This window comes from Chondrus crispus, genomic scaffold, assembly GCF_000350225.1.
Source record: "Chondrus crispus Stackhouse genomic scaffold, scaffold_69, whole genome shotgun sequence".
NCBI lineage: Eukaryota > Rhodophyta > Florideophyceae > Gigartinales > Gigartinaceae > Chondrus > Chondrus crispus.
Genome location: NW_005178644.1, coordinates 133,172 through 152,381, shown reverse-complemented (window position 1 = coordinate 152,381; position 19,210 = coordinate 133,172). Strand labels below are relative to the sequence as shown.

Genomic DNA, 19,210 nt, shown 5'->3' with positions numbered 1-19,210 from the left:
CAAGAGTTTCTCATCGCTAAATGCTTCAATGTTGGTATGCAACCTTACTTTGAATCATCCGCTCACGGTATTAAAGAGGCATGACGTCCTATCGGCAGATAAGATCAACTATGTTCTCCGAGCATCTGCGCAAACGCTGCGCCTTGGCCGTGAGCCAAGATTACGTACACATTAGGCTCAAAAACTATTAGACAGAGCACCTTCGTAAATTCCTGCAGGCAAGCATTCGTGCTGACTGAATGTTTTTCTGTATACAACATCCATATATCGTCGACAAGCGAGAGCCGAATGGTTTTTGGCCCTTTTGGGACGACATTGCTCTCTCCCGGAACTTTTTCTCGCGTAAATTTAGCATCCCAGACAGCCCCATGCTGGATCAAATTGATTTGCTGAAGAGCGGCGCAACCGAAAAGGCTGCCAACTTGACGGCAGTGTATCAGTCCTTTGCGATTGTCAAAATTAGGTTTGCTTGTGTCACGGAACATGCGAGGAGTCGCAAACATCCTCATATCATGCCGTGCTTTTTCAGTGGTTGGATGCAAAGGGGCTGCAGGGGAGGCCAAACAGAACTTTGCGTCTCAGATGTTCCACCACCAGCCTCTAAGACCAAAATATTTTCAACGCCGTGGAAAAAATAGGGTTGTGATGGTGCTTCAAAGGCGCGAGGATTTTTGTTATTGATGAACTATATCAAAGAGTTTTGGTGAGTGTGACTTGTTGTATTCTCGCTGTTGCACGAAAACACCAGATGTCTTGTTTCGAAAACTTCTCATAAACCGACGACGTTTTGCAAGATCTCCGGCTATTTGTCAGATCTTGCTAGTTTGAGATAGCTCCCATCAGCTTCATCATTTTATGACACATTCAAGTTTTCTATTCTTCTTGGAACTATTCTTGATTATTCCGGCAACTCATCACATTAAGAAATCATTGATTGCTTTTCATTCTGTCCATGGTCATCCCTCTTCTAGTCGTTTGTATATGGACATGTTACATGAGAAAGACTGCTTCGACTTCTGCCTGCTATCACGAGCTGGCCTGTTCTCAAGCAATACCACATATGCAACAGAGTCGAAATCAAAGTAGCCTCACTCATTCTGTCTTGTTCAGATAATCGCGCATCACCAAATCATACTCGATAAGCACAAGTGTGCACCAGCTTTAACGCGAACCAAGGGCTGACGAAAAGAGCGTTCAAAATGAATGGTGTTCCTCTATCCCCGCAACGCGGACAGCGAATATAGATAAGACTCTAAATGGAGTGTCCTGACCCTTGAGCCACATGGTTGCTTCCAGTTTATGTAAACTCCACATTTGTGTGAACGTAGCCCATGAACACCCATGCACACCAATGCCTGCATGAGCTCGCATTGAACATATCTGAATTGGTTTGGCCATCATTACCCCATGCAGACATAGACTGTTGCATGGACGGTTCTATGGAACATGTTTGGCAAAACTAAAACTTGGATTGAATCCGCCATGCGGAGCCCATGAACACCCATGCACACCAATGCCTGCATGAGCTCGCATTGAACATATCTGAATTGGTTTGGCCACCATTGCCCCATGCAGACATAGACTGGTGCATGGACGGTTCTATGGAACTTGTTTGGTATTGCATAGGACCAGGCCTAAGCAAATCCCCATGGAAAAGTTATGATAACCGCTCCAATTGTGAGCATGGGCTTGCATGGTCTCCGCATAGGAATTTTTAGAAAATCAGAAATACAGACGTGATAGTCTTTATCAGTCAATAACGCCCACTGTCCATCATATTCCTCTGCCATTGGACCCACATCCGGGTACGTGCGTTTTTTACGATCTGTCTTGGACAGAGCAGCCTGATGCCACTCTAGATTCTTCATGAATATAACCAAATCTGATACAGACCCCGGTTGATGAGCAGTGCAGCCAATAGAAATACCGTTAGGCAATACAGATACTTCTGATTTATAGCCGTACAGCTTATGTTTATTGTTAAAATGACCCTTGGCCTCTTCGTGGTTTCCACTTGGGCGGTTCGCGTTTTGAAAAGTGACGTCAGTTGCATACAGTGAAAACTTGTAGTGCTTGAAGGTGCTCTTCTCTTTTACGAGGCGCTCCATCGTATATCGCTCCTCCCACTGCAGTACCACTGTCTTGTACAGTACATGAACGATCTTGTCAACGAATCCTATTATCATACGCTCGAACGTTGGTCCCTTAACACCAAACATCTTGCCATTAAAGTCCCAATTTCCTGCGTGTCTGCGAGTAGAAAGTAACATGAAAAGAACGTCTTTGGGATAGTGTTGACATTTGCGTCCGCGACCTGTATTTCAACCTGATTCCACCCTCTCCCTGACAACGTTCCACAGAGCATTGAACTCGTTGAGTGAATAATTTGTCATCTCCACAACAGCACCCACGGCGCCGGATCGCAAAAATTTGTCCAGAACGGGCGTGTCCGAGTTATGCTCGTCATCAGTGTCAGTTTCAGTGGCATCAGGGTCGGACACATACCTCGCTAAGTCCTCTTGCCGCTCTGCACTCTGCTCTACCAACAATTGGAGTACCTTAGCCTCCTTCGAATTTTCCATTTTGTCCCAAGACTATGAAGGAGAGGGGGGCTGGTTTGCGAGATATGGTGATGGTAGGGGGACAGATGCGTAATGATATTGTGTTCTTGAGGCCCGTCGTTGTGTTGAGTCGGCACGTGTAAATGGTGGCTCAGCGGACAATCGCGCGCAAAGGCACAAAGGCGCAAAGGCGTTTCGGTGTTTTGGTCCGAATCTGGCTGGAATACTGTACGTTCTGTAGACCATGCCTTTACGTAATTACCTAATCTTTCTGGAGAGACATGACCGTTGTCGCTTACGTGCTTGTATGTGTCCAATGGCGATGCAGATTAAAAATAAATAGAAGTTTTGCCCAAGTCCCATATATTTGACACAAAGATAAAGCTGGGGCATAGAAGCAGGCTATTTGTCCATCAGCAGCCGCTGTCGGCATTACACCAACGCTAATTGCCAATAGAGGTCATCACTGACTGAACTACCGATAGTTGCGCTAAAGGTCTACTGTATGTGCCCTGTCAATGGACAACTGTTAAAAAGGTCTACTACAGTCGCCGTAAAATTCTGCAATTATTTGAATTGCAAACGCCCGCCTAAAAACTGGCCCCATATGAGGTCATTGTCACCTAGACACTAGGTCTCCAACGCAAATGAAGGGGGTTTGCGCAGAACAGTGAAAATTGCAGGACGACTCGGTCCTTTTGAAGGTGAGCTAAAATATGCTGTAATGGACTCCAACAGCCGACTCAACGCCTTCTACAGCAATGCATAAAAATCGAGAGCAAAAATGATACTTTTACGATAGTACAGTATCTTTCTGCTGTCCCTATATGCTTTCGCTTGGCTGTCTCCCATTACGGAGATCAATTGACGCATTGGAGAGGAGTTGCAGGGCTTGTGCTGCATCGTGAGATGAAAAGCAGGCCATAGTGCGGTGTGCGATAATGATAAGAAAGGGCAGGCGAGAGGTGCACGCGGTGGAGGAAGCAGGGGTGGGGCAAGAGGGGTAAAAGTGGCAGAGCAGATGGAGAGAAACTAGTGCGGAGTGGGAGAGACACGATTGGGGACAGGGAGATAGGATGGGAAGGAGTGGAAGTGGGCGTGGAGTTGTGTAGGTATAAGGTGGCGTGTGTGGGATTGGAGTGGAAAGGTGGGGAAGTGGGGCTTGAAACTGTAGGTGTAGAAGGCGGAGCGGAAGGGCGCGGGATGAGGGCGGGAAGAAACCAGTCCTGAATTTTTGAAAGGCGTTGACCTCTGTCATTACGATGTGGCCCGGTCTTTTATCAAATGAACTGGGCGTTACAGGTTGAGATGCCGCGCTTTCACATTCAATCGAAGTCCAGGAATTGACCACGTATTGGGGATTCGCGGGTTTCTTGTCGAAAAGGTCGACCATATTTACAGTTAGTGTGTAATTTATTTATTAATTTGTGATACGTCAAAAATGGTTGTCTTCTCAGTAGTTATTTGGCTCTTTGTGTCACAACTTTTATCAGTGTCTATCACAATCGTAATCCTTAAGGTTGTGCCACCTGTCCCTAGTGGGTGGCACTACCTCACATAGACAAATCAACTACCTTCAACTTGAGGATCCTCCTAAAGGATCCTCATTACATAAACGGGCAAACGCCTAATTAAGCCTGATAGAGCCGCATTTGTAGGTAGCACCCCACTAAAAAGGGGGGTGAGTACATTTTAGTCCACTCGACTTGGCGTTGAGTGGGAGTATAAAGGTCGAGGACGAAGACGGTGAACGTCTTCGTCCACACACACACACAAACTCACACACAAACAAACCGAACCCAACGAACGCTTCAGGAGTCCTTGTCCCCCTCCCGCACCCCGCTCCGCCCCGGCCTGTGCTTCCCCCTTTGCGCACAGAGCCTCAGTGGCCCGCGCCACCTGTTCACGTTTCAGATCACCCGCCCGCTCCCAGGGCAAATTCCGACACTTATAAGTTAACGGACAAGCCCCCTGGAAATTTCAAGAAAATTTTGGTTCCTTACACACTACCAATTTATTACTGTCTAATAATTGCTAGTGTGTAATACCACGCACGTGCACACGTGTGACCAATTTATTGGTAATTTTTATGGCACGGCTCAAACGAGCGGCCAACGATCCAGCTGTACTACGAGAAGCTGCTGCCAAGAGGCGACGCATTGCTGTTGCAGTCGCTGATCAAGATTCCGCCGCCGCCGATCCCGACTCTGCCGCCGCCGATCTAGATTCCGCCACCGCCCGCGCCGATCGGGACTCTCGCCCAACGACACCTGTCACCTCTGCATTCGCCACTGACTCCGATTACACTGAGTTTCAGGGGCCGCCCCTTGTGGATATAGAGGCAGACGGCCACCGATTGGACGAATAAACCGCCGCCCGTTCCGCCTCCTCCGCCTCGTCGACCATCAATTTAGTCGACGACGACGAACCGTCGCCGCTATCCGAGTTCCGCGCACGCCACATCGCGCGTGTGGCAGAGCAGCGCGCACGTCGCCGACGAAACCCGCCTCCCCGCATTAGAACGGTGTACACTTGTCGCCCGTGCGCACGTTATTTCACCTCGCGGCGACAACTCTCCTTTCACGAGGCGAATGGCCGACACGCGCGCGCACAAATCCGCCTCCAGGATCTCGCGGCGCGTCTACACTGTGAGCTCTGTGATCTCCCGTTTGCCGACAGGCACAATTTCGAATCACACAATCGCTCCCGGATCCATTTTAGGAACGCCCGCCGTCAGCGAGAGGCCCGCCTCAATTAAAATTTGAATCTCACGCGCGCAAATTTAAATTTTGACTAAATCTCAACGTCAGGAATTAAATTCCTAAAAACTTTGAAAAAGACACTTGTCGACATCGATTTGAAGAGTACACAACACAAACCACAACCACACGGGAACACGACCTACACCTACATAGTCGTGTACACGTTTGCGCACAGGTACAGGTGTACCACCAATACACGTGTGCTGTACTGTACTTCTTCAACTTAATTTTTGCCCTGTATACGCGTGTATAGCTATATACACTTGTCAAGCGTAGGACACGTATCTAGGAACACACAACTGGACGCGTATCTAAGGATACACAGCTGAACACGTATCCGACGTGACATACCTGGACACGTAACCTCGTTTTTATACATCTCTGTATACATCGCACCACGTTATATCACACCACTATTTTACCCAACCGGTCTGTGTATTCTCCCATATTTCTATCTTCAGTATATTGGGAAATTAGCGTTACGCATTTACGCTAGTATGGTAACGTTAGAAGTAATAAGGGCAACCCTTGACGGTTACCGCCCGTCTTCCTCGACGCAAGCCGACATCAAAGCCGCTTTAGCGACTGTCATTTCCCAAGACCCTCAACTTTCAAATGAAGAATGCGTCAACACCCTCCGTGACGACCTCCCGCCCGAAGTGTTTTACTCAAGCGAGTTACTGAAAGGACCCACCACGCTATTCCGCATTCTCAGGGATTACCCCACGGTTCAGGGACTACAATATACCCCTCACTCTCGAAGTAACCGCATTGCGTATGGCCTGGACGACATGTTCTTCACCGATGTGCCCGACCGCATTATTTCCAACTCAAACCTGTCTGCACGTCTTTCCTCTTCGACATCACCGTCGGTCAACCATAGCAACCAGACCAGCCAACCCACCTCTCATCTTAGCATGGACTCGAAGATAGCGCATAACATTGCTTCTCGATTCAAAAGAGAGGAACGCTATTCGGGAAAAATAGGTGAAGATATCAACAAGGTAATCGATAACTATTGCGACGCCGCTGATGATTATAACCTCAACAAAGAGCAGAAGCTGCGATACTTTCACAATGTGTTTGATGGCGAAGCTAAAAGATTCTATCGCACCTCCATTTCTGGTACCCAAGCATCCTTCGACTCCGCGGTCGAACGGATGCTTCAAGAGTTCAACAGCATTACGCGGCAGAACAGAGTTCGAAAGTTATTGCAGAATCTTCGCCTGTCACAGATTCTCAAGACAAAAAACTGCTCCGTCAGCGAAGCACTAGAAGAATTTTGTGAAACCATCACTCGGTACACACCACAAGAGCCCCAAACGCATCGATCAGATCCCGATAAGACAGAGTACCTTCACCACGCCGTGATAGGAACAGAATGGGCTAAGCCTGTTCTGACTCAAAGCCTTTCTTCCACGCCGCCTTGGACTTTTCAGCAGATGTATACTACACTTGATGCAGCTTGGCTCCAAGAGCAGAAACAGAACGAAAACCGTAAGCGTGACCCCCCAGAACGCCGTCAATGATGCCAACCCTCCCCGGCATATATTTCCAAAGACAAAATACATACGGTATACCCCGTCGACCTGGATCCTCCTCGTCATTTCTTCGTGGCAACTTATCTGGACCGTCCAAACGTTTTAAGGATGCTATAAACGGAAAGGACCGTTTTGGGAACGTACGATGCTGCTACAACTGTGGTGGTAAGTATCACTTCATCCGAGAATGCCCTAAACCCGCCTCTGTCATACGCAATGTACGACGCATGATCAAGGCGCGCCCTAACCACGTCAAGGACATACTGTATGAACTTAGTAATCAAGTGGAAGACATCATGCACCATAATGACACTTTTTTCGAAGACTTCGAAGAATCAAATGCCCGAAACAGTTCTGAGTCACAACACTCAGATGGCTCTGACAGCGTGACTGACAGTGACACCAACGAGACAGAAGAAGCAGTAAACAACCACGTGAAAAACGAATCTTTTTACGGCTACAAGACCAATTCTCATCGGACTATAGATCCATCGGATTTTTAGCGAGCGACAGTTCCCATCTCCAAGATAATACACCTCAAACTGTATATTTTGAAACTGTCCGTGCTAAAAAGAGATGCAAGTTTAAACTTGAACGTCGTTCTGCGATAAGTCGCCTTATTCGTTTTCCACGCCACAGAGAGAGAAGACCACGTCACCACGAATTCGTTGTCTACAACCAGAGCCACATTGCTTCAACTCAAAGGATGCCTTGGCAAGGAGCATGTCTTGACACTGGTGCACAACGCACAGTAGTCGGCTTAAGACAGGCTAAGGCATATTGTCGTTACACTGGCAAAAAGTTTGGACTCGTTTCCAACAACAACCGCTATGGCTTTGGCAACGACCGTCAAACCTCGTTAGGCTCTTTGACCACTACGATACCACTTTCGGACGCCCACGCTACCATGGAACAAGTAGATGTAGTTAACTCAGACGTACCACTACTAATAGGCTTAGATCTACTGGATAAGTACGGAATATTCGTCAACACTATCACGAATCACCTTCATTGTCCTCAACTGCAACTACGAACTCCTCTGCTTCGCAAGAACAGCCATGTATATCTCGAATGGCCAAAACGTGAGCACATATTCTTTTCTTCTCCAGAACTCTTGCGCCTTCATAGAGGATTCTCCCATCCTGCCACGGATAAACTCTACAACCTGCTCCGCATGGCTCGAACTTACGAAACGAACCAGGAAACCAAACAGGTCCTGGATCAGATTAAACAAGCATGTGACACTTGTCAGCGCTTGGGACCAACCCCCATTCGTTTCAAGGCCTCCCTTCCAACGGAGGATTCCGTTAAGTTTGGGGAAGAACTATCCATGGACCTCATGTTCCTAGACGGAAAGGCCTTACTCCACATCGTCGACACGGCCACTCGTTTCTCAGCTGCTGCCTTCCTCGATGAAGACTTCGACCAAAGTGTTGAAGGTATTTGGTTAGCCTTCATTCAAATGTGATGTACCATGTACACCGGTTACCCAAACCGTCTCCGAGTTGACCAAGGATCATCCTTTACTTCTGATCGCTGGCGCCAACTCACTGACCATGCCGGCATTCAGCTCAGAATTCCCGGAGTCAAAGCTCACAGCTCCCTTGGAATCGGAGAGCGACTCCACGAACCTCTGAGAAGAATTTACAGAAAAGTGCGAGCTGACTACCCCCAAGCACACAATAAAATTCTTCTCAGCATAGCGGTAAAAGCTATGGACGACACAATCGGAGAAAAAGGGCTTGTACCCTCATTTCTCGCCTTCGGGATAACTCCTCGTTTTCCCATCATCAGCACTGAGCTTCCAACACAAGAAGAACGAATGAGACTACTGACGTCTGCTCAGATGGAAATGAATGCAATCATAGCCGAAAGAAGAATACAAGCAGCATTAACAAGACAGATACCTCCAGCAGCCGATAGGACATATCAACTAGGGGGACGAAGTACTAGTCTTTAGTGAACAGGATAAGAACTGGTTAGGACCATTTATAGTTATGCATGTTCAAGGAAGAATGATAACTATTCAGAACAGGGAAGGAACATACAGGCAAATGTTCAACGCCTTCCAACTCAAACCATATTACCGAGATCACAGTCCGATTACCCACTATCAAACAAGAATATTCCGTTCTCCCCTTGCTCCAAAGACTCCCTTCTCTTCCTTTATCACTGAAGAAATCAAACCTAGTGACCCTAGAGCACGCCAGTTCTCTGCAGCTAAAAAGAAGGAGATAGAAGGACTCATCAAGAGGGAGACCTGGAAAATTGTTACTAATGATGAAGTACCACGTAATGCTAACATTATGGAAGGCCGCTTCGTCTTAACAATCAAGGACTCCGGTACGAACAAAGAAGTCTACAAGGCTCGCTCTTTTGTTCAAGGTTACGCTGACAAGCTGAAATCTTCTTTAGTTCACGATAATCCTACGGCCAGACAGTTTTCAGTCAAAATATTAATAGGGTTAGCAGCAGTATTTGACTTCCGACTATTCTCAACTGACGTTACGCAGGCTTATCTTCAAAGTGCAGAGAAGCTAATGAGAGATGTGTACATTAAGCCGTCAGCAGAATTTGAACTTGGTCCCAATCCACTGCTCAAGCTGTTAAAACCACTATGTGGCCTCGCAGATAGTGGAGATTACTCGGGAAGGACCTTAAGAGACCACATTTTGAAAGACGTTGGAATGAGTGCAAGTACCACCCACAGATGGTGCACTCTTTTTCAAGAACGTTGCGAATCAGCTCGCCGGTCTATGTGCTACGCATGTCGACGACTGTCTACATGCCGCAGACGCAAAGTATTTAAAGCTAAGTCAAAGTATTGAGAAAAGGTTTGAGTGTAGAGATAGAGAATTTGACAGGATACAGTTTAGCGGTGTCAATATTGAGACAACCAGCAACGGATTATGTATCCATCAAGAACGCTACATCAAGACTATTGATTCTCTACCTAAGGATGTCACCTTTGCGCAGTATAGCTCTCTTCGAGCGAAGCTAATGTGGCTCCTACAAACCAGACCTGATATAGCATGTTCTGTCGCTCAATCAACGCAAGTCACCGAAACAAGGTTTAACTCAGATCCGTAAACCCACAGAAAGCTTCTCAACTCCGTTGTTCGTCATATTAGAAAAACCTCCGAACAGAGACTTCTCCATCCAAAGTTAGACAAAGACTCTCTCCGACTGCAAGCGTATTCGGATGCTGCCTACAGCAACAACTATGACAGAACGTCCCAACTTGGGTACATCGTGTTCCTGGCTGACAAGGAAAACAAGTGCCAGCCGTTGTACTGGTCATCACACAAGTCCAAAAGAGTTTCTAGATCAGTCCTAAGAAGCGAGACTATGGCCTTCGCCGACGCCTTCGACATGACTTTTGCCATCAAAAAGGACATGGAGATAATGAACAACCAACAAATTCCTATTTCGATGCTCACAGACAGCTTATCGCTCTTCGACGTGATAAAAAAGTCATCAATTACCACAGAAAACGATTAATGATCGACATCAAGGTGGTTAAAGATTCATATCAACGGAACGAACTACGGAATATTGGTTTCGTCCGTTCCGAGAACAATCCTGCTGACGCCCTCACAATGGTTAAGCGATGCACTGTTCTAGATCAAATACTGACAGATTCAACACTACGTCACCCTATCGAACAGTGGATCGACAAGTCGTGAGGCACCCAAAGGTGCCCACTTTATTCTTAAGAGGAGTGTCACAACTTTTATCAGTGTCTATCACAATCGTAATCCTTAAGGTTGTGCCACCTATCCCTAGTGGGTGGCACTACCTCACGTAGACAAATCAACTACCTACAACTTGAGGATCCTCCTAAAGGATACTCATTACCTAAACGGGCAAACGCCTAATTAAGCCTGATAGAGGCGCATTTGTAGGTAGCACCCCACTAAAAAGGGGGGTGAGTACATTTTAGTCCACTCGACTTGGCGTTGAGTGGGAGTATAAAGGTGGAGGACGAAGACGGTGAACGTCTTCGTCCACACACACACAAAAACTCACACACAAACAAACCGAACCCAACGAACGCTTCAGGAGTCCTTGTCCCCCTCCCGCACCCCGCGCCGCCCCGGCCTGTGCTTCCCCCTTTGCGCACAGAGCCTCAGTGGCCCGCGCCACCTGTTCACGTTTCAGATCACCCGCCCGCTCCCCCGGCAAATTCCGACACTTTGGGCTGTCCGAGAGAATTTGCGTGAATGGTCTACTCTAGTCTAGGGATATCGTTGAACAGTTTAACACGTGTTTCAGGAGCTCTACCCAATGGGCAATAATTGCCAAATAATGATTTCGGAAACAACTTCTCAATAGTCTCATTGGCCCCGAAGTCGGAATGGATTCAGATGTCAATCTGATTCTTTCGACATATTTGATGGCTGGTACTCGATCCCAAATCCTTCTATGAAAAGGGGATGCGAACATATAGGCTTCCTGTTGTCTTGCAAGGGAAAGCGGCTAATTGAGACACCATCTCATTCGGTTGTTGCCGCAAAGGTAAGGGTTTTTTTGTGTGGCCTGCCAGAAGAAATCGTTCCAGAGACTCGCGACCATTTCTAGGCTCCAGAAGTGCCGCCTTTTGGCAAAGGAAGAAGCAGTGAGAACAAAGCTAGATTTGCTAAGCATGGTTGCACAGTCTTTGTCCTCGCATTCGTCATTATCCCCACATGAGTGCGCCGCTCTATTGCACTGGGCATGTGGAGGTGGTGTCCGCCTCATTTCAGATGCTGGACATAACGAAAGCAACTCGTCTGTTTCTGTCGCAAAATTCGCTCATGGCCAGTCGAACCCGACATACAATGTCGCCGTCACTTTCGATACAGTTTCTAAAATCTGTACCCGCTTTGTCGTGAGAGCTCAACCTCGGGGAAACCTGTTACCCGGGGCTCACCGCATCGACCGTGAATTTCGTGTTTTGTCCTCTTTGCAAGGTACCCCCGTTCCAGTGCCCAAGGTTTATCAATACTGCGAAGACCCAAAAGTTATAGGAAGCCGTTTTTACGCAATGGAATATGTAGAGGGCCGAGTCTTCAAAGACGTTTCGCTTCCAGAAATCACAGACACTACAGAACGTTATCAGGTGTTTCAGGAAGCCCTTCGCGTCCTCATAAAGATAGGCCAGTTGGATACATTCAAATTGGGACTGAGCAGCTTGAGCAAATCAGGAGAGCCGTGGGTTGACAGACAAATATCAACATGGTATCGACAATTCCGAGCAAGCAGACTTCCGGGTGTTGACTATACACGCATGGAGGGTTTGCACAAGCAACTACGCACCTTACGACAGAATTTCTCTAATCCTAAAGAGTCTGCTGAAGAGCGCCGCCTAGTTCATGGTGACTTTCGGATAGACAACCTCATTTTCCATTCGACAGAGCCGAAGTGTGTAGCTGTTCTTGACTGGGAGCTTGTGTCTCTTGGAAATCCTATGGCTGACCTTGCAAGCTTTCTCAGTCCGTTCCACATGCCGCCAGATACATCGAAGTTTCAATTAATGAGAAGCGTGTCGTTTGCAAACCCTATGCCCAAAGGCGTTCCAACGGAAGAGTCTCTGCTGCATGTTTACATTTCAGAGACGAGCATCGATAAGGGCTCGTTTGCAGATAGCTTTCAAACATACATTGCTGTCGCATTCTTCCGGTTCGCGGCTATTCTTTACGGGGTGCACTCTCGTTCAAGGCAGGGCAATGCATCTTCTGCCCTCAGTGCAGAGGCAGGAAGTCTGGCTATTTTGTTTGTCAATGCATCCGTAGAAACTTTACGTGACGCAGGACGGGGAACTTCTGCCCGAATTGGTTTGAAGAACGCATTAGTCGCTTTCGTGGACCAATACATCAGGCCTGCTGAGGAACGATATTATGAACATATTCAATCCGAGGCAAGGTGGAGTGCGTGGCCTGAGATGGAGGAGTTGAAAAGAACTGCAAAGGAGAGCGGGCTTTGGAACCTGTTCCTTCCAAAAGAATTGGGTGGTACATTAAAAAGTGAAGAATACGCCGCACTAGCGGAAGTGATGGGTCGATATGAGTTTGGAGCAGAAGTATTTAACTGCTCAGCCCCCGATACAGGTAAGAAATCATGATTTATGTCGCAGGAATACAACCGTAATGGACTTCCTCGTTTCTAACGTTTTTCCCCTTGGCAATCCCACCACCAGGAAACATGGAATTGCTTGCACGCTACGGTACTCCTGCCCAAAGGGAAAGATGGTTAGAGCCATTATTGGATGGAAAAATGCGCTCTTGCTTTGCCATGACCGAACCAGAAGTTGCTTCATCCGATGCCACCAATCTGAGCACGAAAATCCAGCGAATAGGTGATAAATATGTTATCAATGGCCGGAAGTGGTGGACTAGCGGTGCAATGGATCCGAGGTGCGATCTAATTTTATTAATTGGTCGCGGACCGGGAAACGAGAAGCCAGCGTTGCAACCAAGTAAGCACAGACAGCATACAATAGTTCTCATTCCAATGCACACGCCCGGTGTACGGATTTTGCGACACTTGACAGTTTTCGGATACGATGACGCACCACATGGACATGCAGAGATAGAATTTCAAAACGTGACCGTCGACGCCTGCGACGCCCTTCTACACGTCGAGGGTGGTGGTTTTGAAGCTGCGCAAAGCCGACTCGGGGGTGGTCGTTTGCATCATTGCATGCGCGCAATTGGGAGTGCAGAGCGTGCTCTGGAGCTCATGGTGCGACGAGCGGAATCTCGAACTGCGTTCGGGCGACCGCTATCCCAGAAAGATGGAATGCTTCGGGAAATTGGGCAAAGTCGGTGCGACATCGAGGCAGCTCGCCTTCTGACGTTAGCAGGGTCAAAGGCTGTTGACATTGGGGATGTGACTGTAGCGCGACGAGCAGTGGGAATTGCAAAAATTGAGGTACCGCGACTCGTGTCCAACGTGCTTGATCGAGCGGTGCAAGCGCATGGTGGGATGGGAGTGTGCCAAGACACCGTGCTGGCTCGGCTGTATGCACACATGCGCACGCTTAGGATTGCAGACGGTCCTGACGAGGTGCACATGCTGAGTTTAGCGAAATCCGAAGTGCGGCGAATAGCGAAGTTGTAAACCAGAAGCAGTGGCATGTTAAAAACCCAAGCGCTTTAGCCACTCATCAATTCGGCCGCGGTAATTGCCCTTCACTTCTACACGACCAGGGCGAATGGTTACGACTCTGCCGTCGCACACCTTCGACATCTCCCGAGCCAATTCCTCTGCATCACCACGATAGCGCCGCACAATGGTCATGCAGCGAGTACGCCCATTGCGATAGTCAGTATATACAGGCAGAGCCTTCCCCTTGACAGTACGGAAAACACGAAATGGAAGGTGTTCGTATCCGCCCATCGGTGGAGACCATTGTGACGGTCGGATGATGGCAGGATCGATCTCACGTATAGAGTACTTGAGATCGGATGGAGGCTCCCATTTGGGGCGCGGAGTAAACTTTGCCGCGGAAGAGAACATCCGAACGGCAGAACGCATCATTGTGACAGAGTGCGCTCGCATGACGGATCGGATCCGCAGTGGGTCAGGAGGTGCGGTTGCGAGAGGCGTGAAGGGGTTTATGCGTCCTTCATTCAGCACCGGTGTAGATAGTTGGGCATTACACTAATGGGGAAATCTGGTCGCCACGGCAAGTCTTACAGTACTTTATTATGACTAAAATATTGTCGGCATATTTGTGATCCGCACAGTATGAACCCCCATGACCTTAAGGGATCAAAGGGCACAAAGCTTGAGTGCTTCCCCACAAATGTCGTTGAGGACAAGCTGAGTTTTCACCGTGAAGTGTCAAAACCGGACATACAAAGGGATTTGGAGCCAAAGGATTCGAATGGAAAGAGAAAATCCACACTGTAACTTACTGTACGTAGCACCGATGCTTTGATCCATTGATTTTCGCTCTCGCGCTATGTTTTACGACTCTCCGACTGCGGTCTGAAAGGACGCTTGAAACTATTCGGCAGTGCTTCTAAAAACTCGCAAGCTGCAGTTGGTCACGACCATGGCTTTCCAGATTTGTCTCTCTGCATATGTTCCTCGGAGAGAATCGAAGATTAGGTGCCCACGCAAGGGTCCCGTTGAGAAAAGCCACGAAGCATCGGCAAACAAACAACGATTGAGAGCAAGCCTGCTCCCAACAGAGCCCAAATTACCATCGCATTCTACGATAATTTGGCAGGCCATCATTCCACCCATGACAGGGTCTGAAAGGCTCCCACATGTCTTACACGAATGCTTTTCAGACTACTTCCCTTCCATATCGGCAGCAAAACGAATCGTCCGCCGTGGAGAACTCTACACGAAGGCTTCGGACAAATGGCACCCAGCTACTGTCCTTTATCAGCCGCATGGTGGCGATGTAGTTGTTCGTGCAGCTCGCACTGAAATGGCATCTGTTCGCTCACGCTTCGCGAACAAACCTCCTTCGCTGGCCCAGCAACACGGCTTTGTTAAGCATTTAGACGTTGAAAGGCATTTTGCTATTGTTGTAAAACCCCCAGGCATCGAAATGGGAAAAGCGTTTAGGGAGGCCACATTTTTCGCCGTCGGTGACACCAGACGTCGAGACGATGGAGCGACACAGGAGGTAGGCCCTGTCTTGCGCCGTCCCGTTGCCGTTCATCGCTTGGACAAGGTTACCGGGGGCTTAGTAGTCGTCGCATTGACAGAAAAGGCGATCCGCTCCTTTTCGTCACAATTTGCGAAAAGGGAGGTTTCTAAGACATACCGAGCTCGCGTGGAAGGACAGTTGCCCTTCTCTGAAAAGATTGCACGAGGAAGTATAGGCGGTAGAGACGCCGAGACACATATTGTTGTTGTTGAGAACCATAGGGAGTGCACAGAAGTCTTGCTAAGCCCGAAATCTGGGAGAAGGCATCAGTTGCGTATTCATATGAAGGAGCTTGGGCACCCAATTTTGTTCGATACCACCTACGGATCGAAAAAAGAGCATCCGATGTTTGGTACTGGTGGTATTTGTCTGTGGGCTGAGAGGATTGCACTCCGGCATCCAGTCGATGGATATTTGATTGAAGTGACCGCAAAGCCCGATACTGCCCTTTTCCCTGCCAAATTCTAACTACTCAACAGCTGATAACGGCTCTTCGACCGCAAGTCCCTGGGATATGTGCAACTCTATCACTGAAGAGGCAGGGAAAAACATAATATGTCATTGAAAGGGGCAGCTCAACGGAATTGCTAAATGCTTTGTGCGGTAAAGGGGACTCTTCTGGATAGCTTTTTTCACACTCCAGGTCCACGAATCAATAAGGAATTGACAAAGATCCGGTACATTTGAACGAACGCTACATACTGCTAGATCACTTTTTTCTGGTCACTTTTAATCGTCGGAGAGCACATGGAGGGTCATGCTCAGTAGTTTCAATGCAGCAGGGGGGGGGGGGGGGGGGGGGGGGGGGGGGGCGAGAATATGTGAATTCCAGCAAAAAAGTACCTTTCGATGTTGTGCCGCAGAAAATTTAGAGATTCATCACGTTATTCCGAGACTTGTGTGAATTCTTAAGTCTTGGCTCAAGAGTCTCATCGGAGCATGTTCGTAAAGAAGACATTAAAAGTCTATGAGGAATTGAAAACAACCTTCGGTAGGGACAATATATTTCTGTAGTCAGTGCTTCTTGTCTGGGGCATGGTTAGGCCGTAAATGAAATACCTTGGTCGGGAAATTTGTAGGAAAGTGAGTAAATGTGTTAGGCTTCATATTTCTGACGAAGTCATACGTGCAAACAATTCTCCTAATGAGACTTATGTAGAGAGGTGGTTTCTGCTCATGCCGGAGAATCCTTTGGCCTTAATGCCGGTTACGGATATTGACTTTCTACAGTGCATGATAGAGGGCAAAGGTCCTCGTGTTACATGTTCCAGTCTCGGTTGCAGATGACTATGGGGATATTGCTCTCGACGTAGATAGCCATTTTTTAACTGCAGCTACATACATGAATTACTGAAAGTGTTTCCGTGATACCGCAGCGCACGTGCGTGCGACCACGAAGAAGTAGGCTGTCGTCTTTAATGAATGCCCCACTACGACGATTTTCAAGCCGATGCCTCCAACCGACCGGACCTCGGCATCTTGCCTCAGAGAGCATCGATTAGGTGATCGTCTGGAAGCTTTGCGTGAAGCGACTACATGCCACCCATTTGTTGGAGGAAAGAGCACTATGGTACATAAGAAAAGCCTAGGGGATACGACAGCAAGGAGTAGGAATCACATCAAGTATGAGGGTACTGAATTCGGTTTGGCAACAACCGCACATGATGCCGTGTTTGGACATTGTAAGGAATAACAGCTTTTCCTCTGTCGATGTTTAGAAGTCAGTTCTTAGCGATGAGGTCATAACGTTCAATATTGATTAGTTTTCGATGCCAGTAAATGTCCTGGTCCCTGTCCCCGTCATCGCCGACAATTTCAGATGCGTTTGGAACAACAGTCTTCACCTTTCGATATGCATGACCAATAAGGCCAATGCTCAACGCCGTTTTGAACATTACTAAAGATGTAAATATCATAAATAGTGCTGGTGTTGGTAAGGTCATGGCCGGAGCAAAACCCATCCGGATGACAAGGGCAGCTAGAGGGAGACTGACAAAGCCAACGCGTTTTGATACAGCTGACCCACCTATGCTCCTCACGAGGGAGTGCTTGCGCGTCTTAACCATATCATCGCAAATAACGAGAGAAAAATGATGATAGACCCTGTACGGGATGCGATTGAACTTCGTCACAAAAGCATGTTTGATCCAATCTACGACAACTTCGCAAAGATATATGACACCCCAAGTGGTGAACAAGCGTTTGTCTCCACTCGTTACCAATAGCATTACACAGAGAAATATGTTGAGTTGGAAGCGCTCGACAGCATCAGAACAAGATATTTGAAACAAATTTTGCACTTTGAAGCTCTTGAAAACAGCACCTTTCAGTTCCACGAAGTTATTAGACACTAATAGCGTAAGCAACGCATTGTTCTGGGTGTTGATGGCGACGTTGAGCGTTACAACCCATGTAAGTAGGAGCAAGGCATGGACTACAACGTAAACAAGTGTCGCCAAATAATCGAAAGTCATTCTCGTAAGCAACGCCAAACCTTGTACCGCGCGGGCTTTTGCGACGTCTGTGCCGCCAGCTGCATAACCTTGTACGATTGCCCCCCTAGAAAAGAAGGCAACTGCGGAGGCAGCTGTCCATCCAAGAGAGTCTAAAATGTCGACCCCAAAAGAACTCCCCAGGCGATCAAAGATCTCGATGACGTTGAAGACAACGTACAGTTTGATAACCGATTGGCCCCGAATGTTGTGATAAATCCAGCTGACATCAACAGTACTCAAGACACCTGCGGTGATGAGCAGCAGGGACATGTGCAATATATCGATAAATCTGGCCGCATGAGGTTTCTTGTTGACATTAGCTGCCTTCCGTTTACGTTGGAAACACATGCGCAACGGAGCCAACAGCATCTCAACAAGAATGACGATAATTGAGAGTCCGGTCCTCAGGGGAAGGAATGTGAATAAGGTCAAGAAGTCGTCCATACATATAAACTGACCAAGTATTATCAACCTTTCCAGTTTAGCAGGAACGGCAAAGAGATTGTAAACACCTCTTCTCTTGGTTGCCACGGACCATGCATCATCCAGATCTGGTGTAACGTCAACCTCCGAATCATGGAATCCCAGGAGAAACGAGGCGAATCCGGCTAGTGAACGGGGTGGTTGAACCTTCGATGCGTTGCCCACTGGTTCTTGTGGTTGACTAAAGACATTAGTGGAGGCGAGACTATCAATGCTTCGACGGGACTGCGATATCGACTCAGAGAAGGAGTTATGAGGTTTCATTCCAGGTGCATCGCAGTAGAAGCGAAAAGAGGGAATCGGCCTTTGCTACGGGAGAGCTGCACTTGTATCCTCGCAAAGATTTCTCCAGTGCTGAGCTACGCCGTGAGGTCGGAATGCTGAATCGGCGTCGAACTAACTGTGCTGTGTTGTGCTGCCGCTACCGGCAGTTGCGTGTGAGTGAGGACGGCAAGATTTGGGGGAGACCTGCCTCATGTTCCCCAATCCTTATTTGTGGTCTGTGGTACAGAGCGAAGCTGCCACTACAGTAGCTTTACAACGTTAACGAAATCACATCATGTGTTCATTCAAGGGAATGAAGTCACTTAAATGAACCCCTTTTACAGGTCTGAATCGCATGGAAACTAATTTGGCAACCTCAAATAATGGCCGTGGCCCGAAAAAAAACTCTTTATTCTAACAGTCCGTTAACTATTTTGGCAACGCCTGCTTCCCA

General features: G+C 47.8%; 2 protein-coding genes; one reads left to right on the top strand and one right to left on the bottom strand.

Annotated features, from left to right (window-relative positions):
• Positions 1–11,221: 11,221 nt before the first annotated feature.
• Positions 11,222–14,374, top strand: CHC_T00009166001 (Putative Acyl-COA dehydrogenase). XM_005710881.1 is given in 5 exon segments: positions 11,222–11,267; positions 11,388–12,618; positions 12,724–12,953; positions 13,043–13,965; positions 13,966–14,374. 4 exon segments carry the CDS (start codon positions 11,222–11,224, stop codon positions 13,963–13,965), a joined length of 2,430 nt encoding a protein of 809 aa, XP_005710938.1. The 3' UTR covers positions 13,966–14,374.
• Positions 14,375–17,235: 2,861 nt separating this feature from the next.
• CHC_T00007287001 (hypothetical protein) lies at positions 17,236–18,756 on the bottom strand. The gene has a single exon (XM_005710880.1). The coding sequence runs from the start codon at positions 18,754–18,756 to the stop codon at positions 17,236–17,238; it is 1,521 nt and encodes a 506-aa protein (XP_005710937.1).
• Positions 18,757–19,210: the final 454 nt, after the last annotated feature.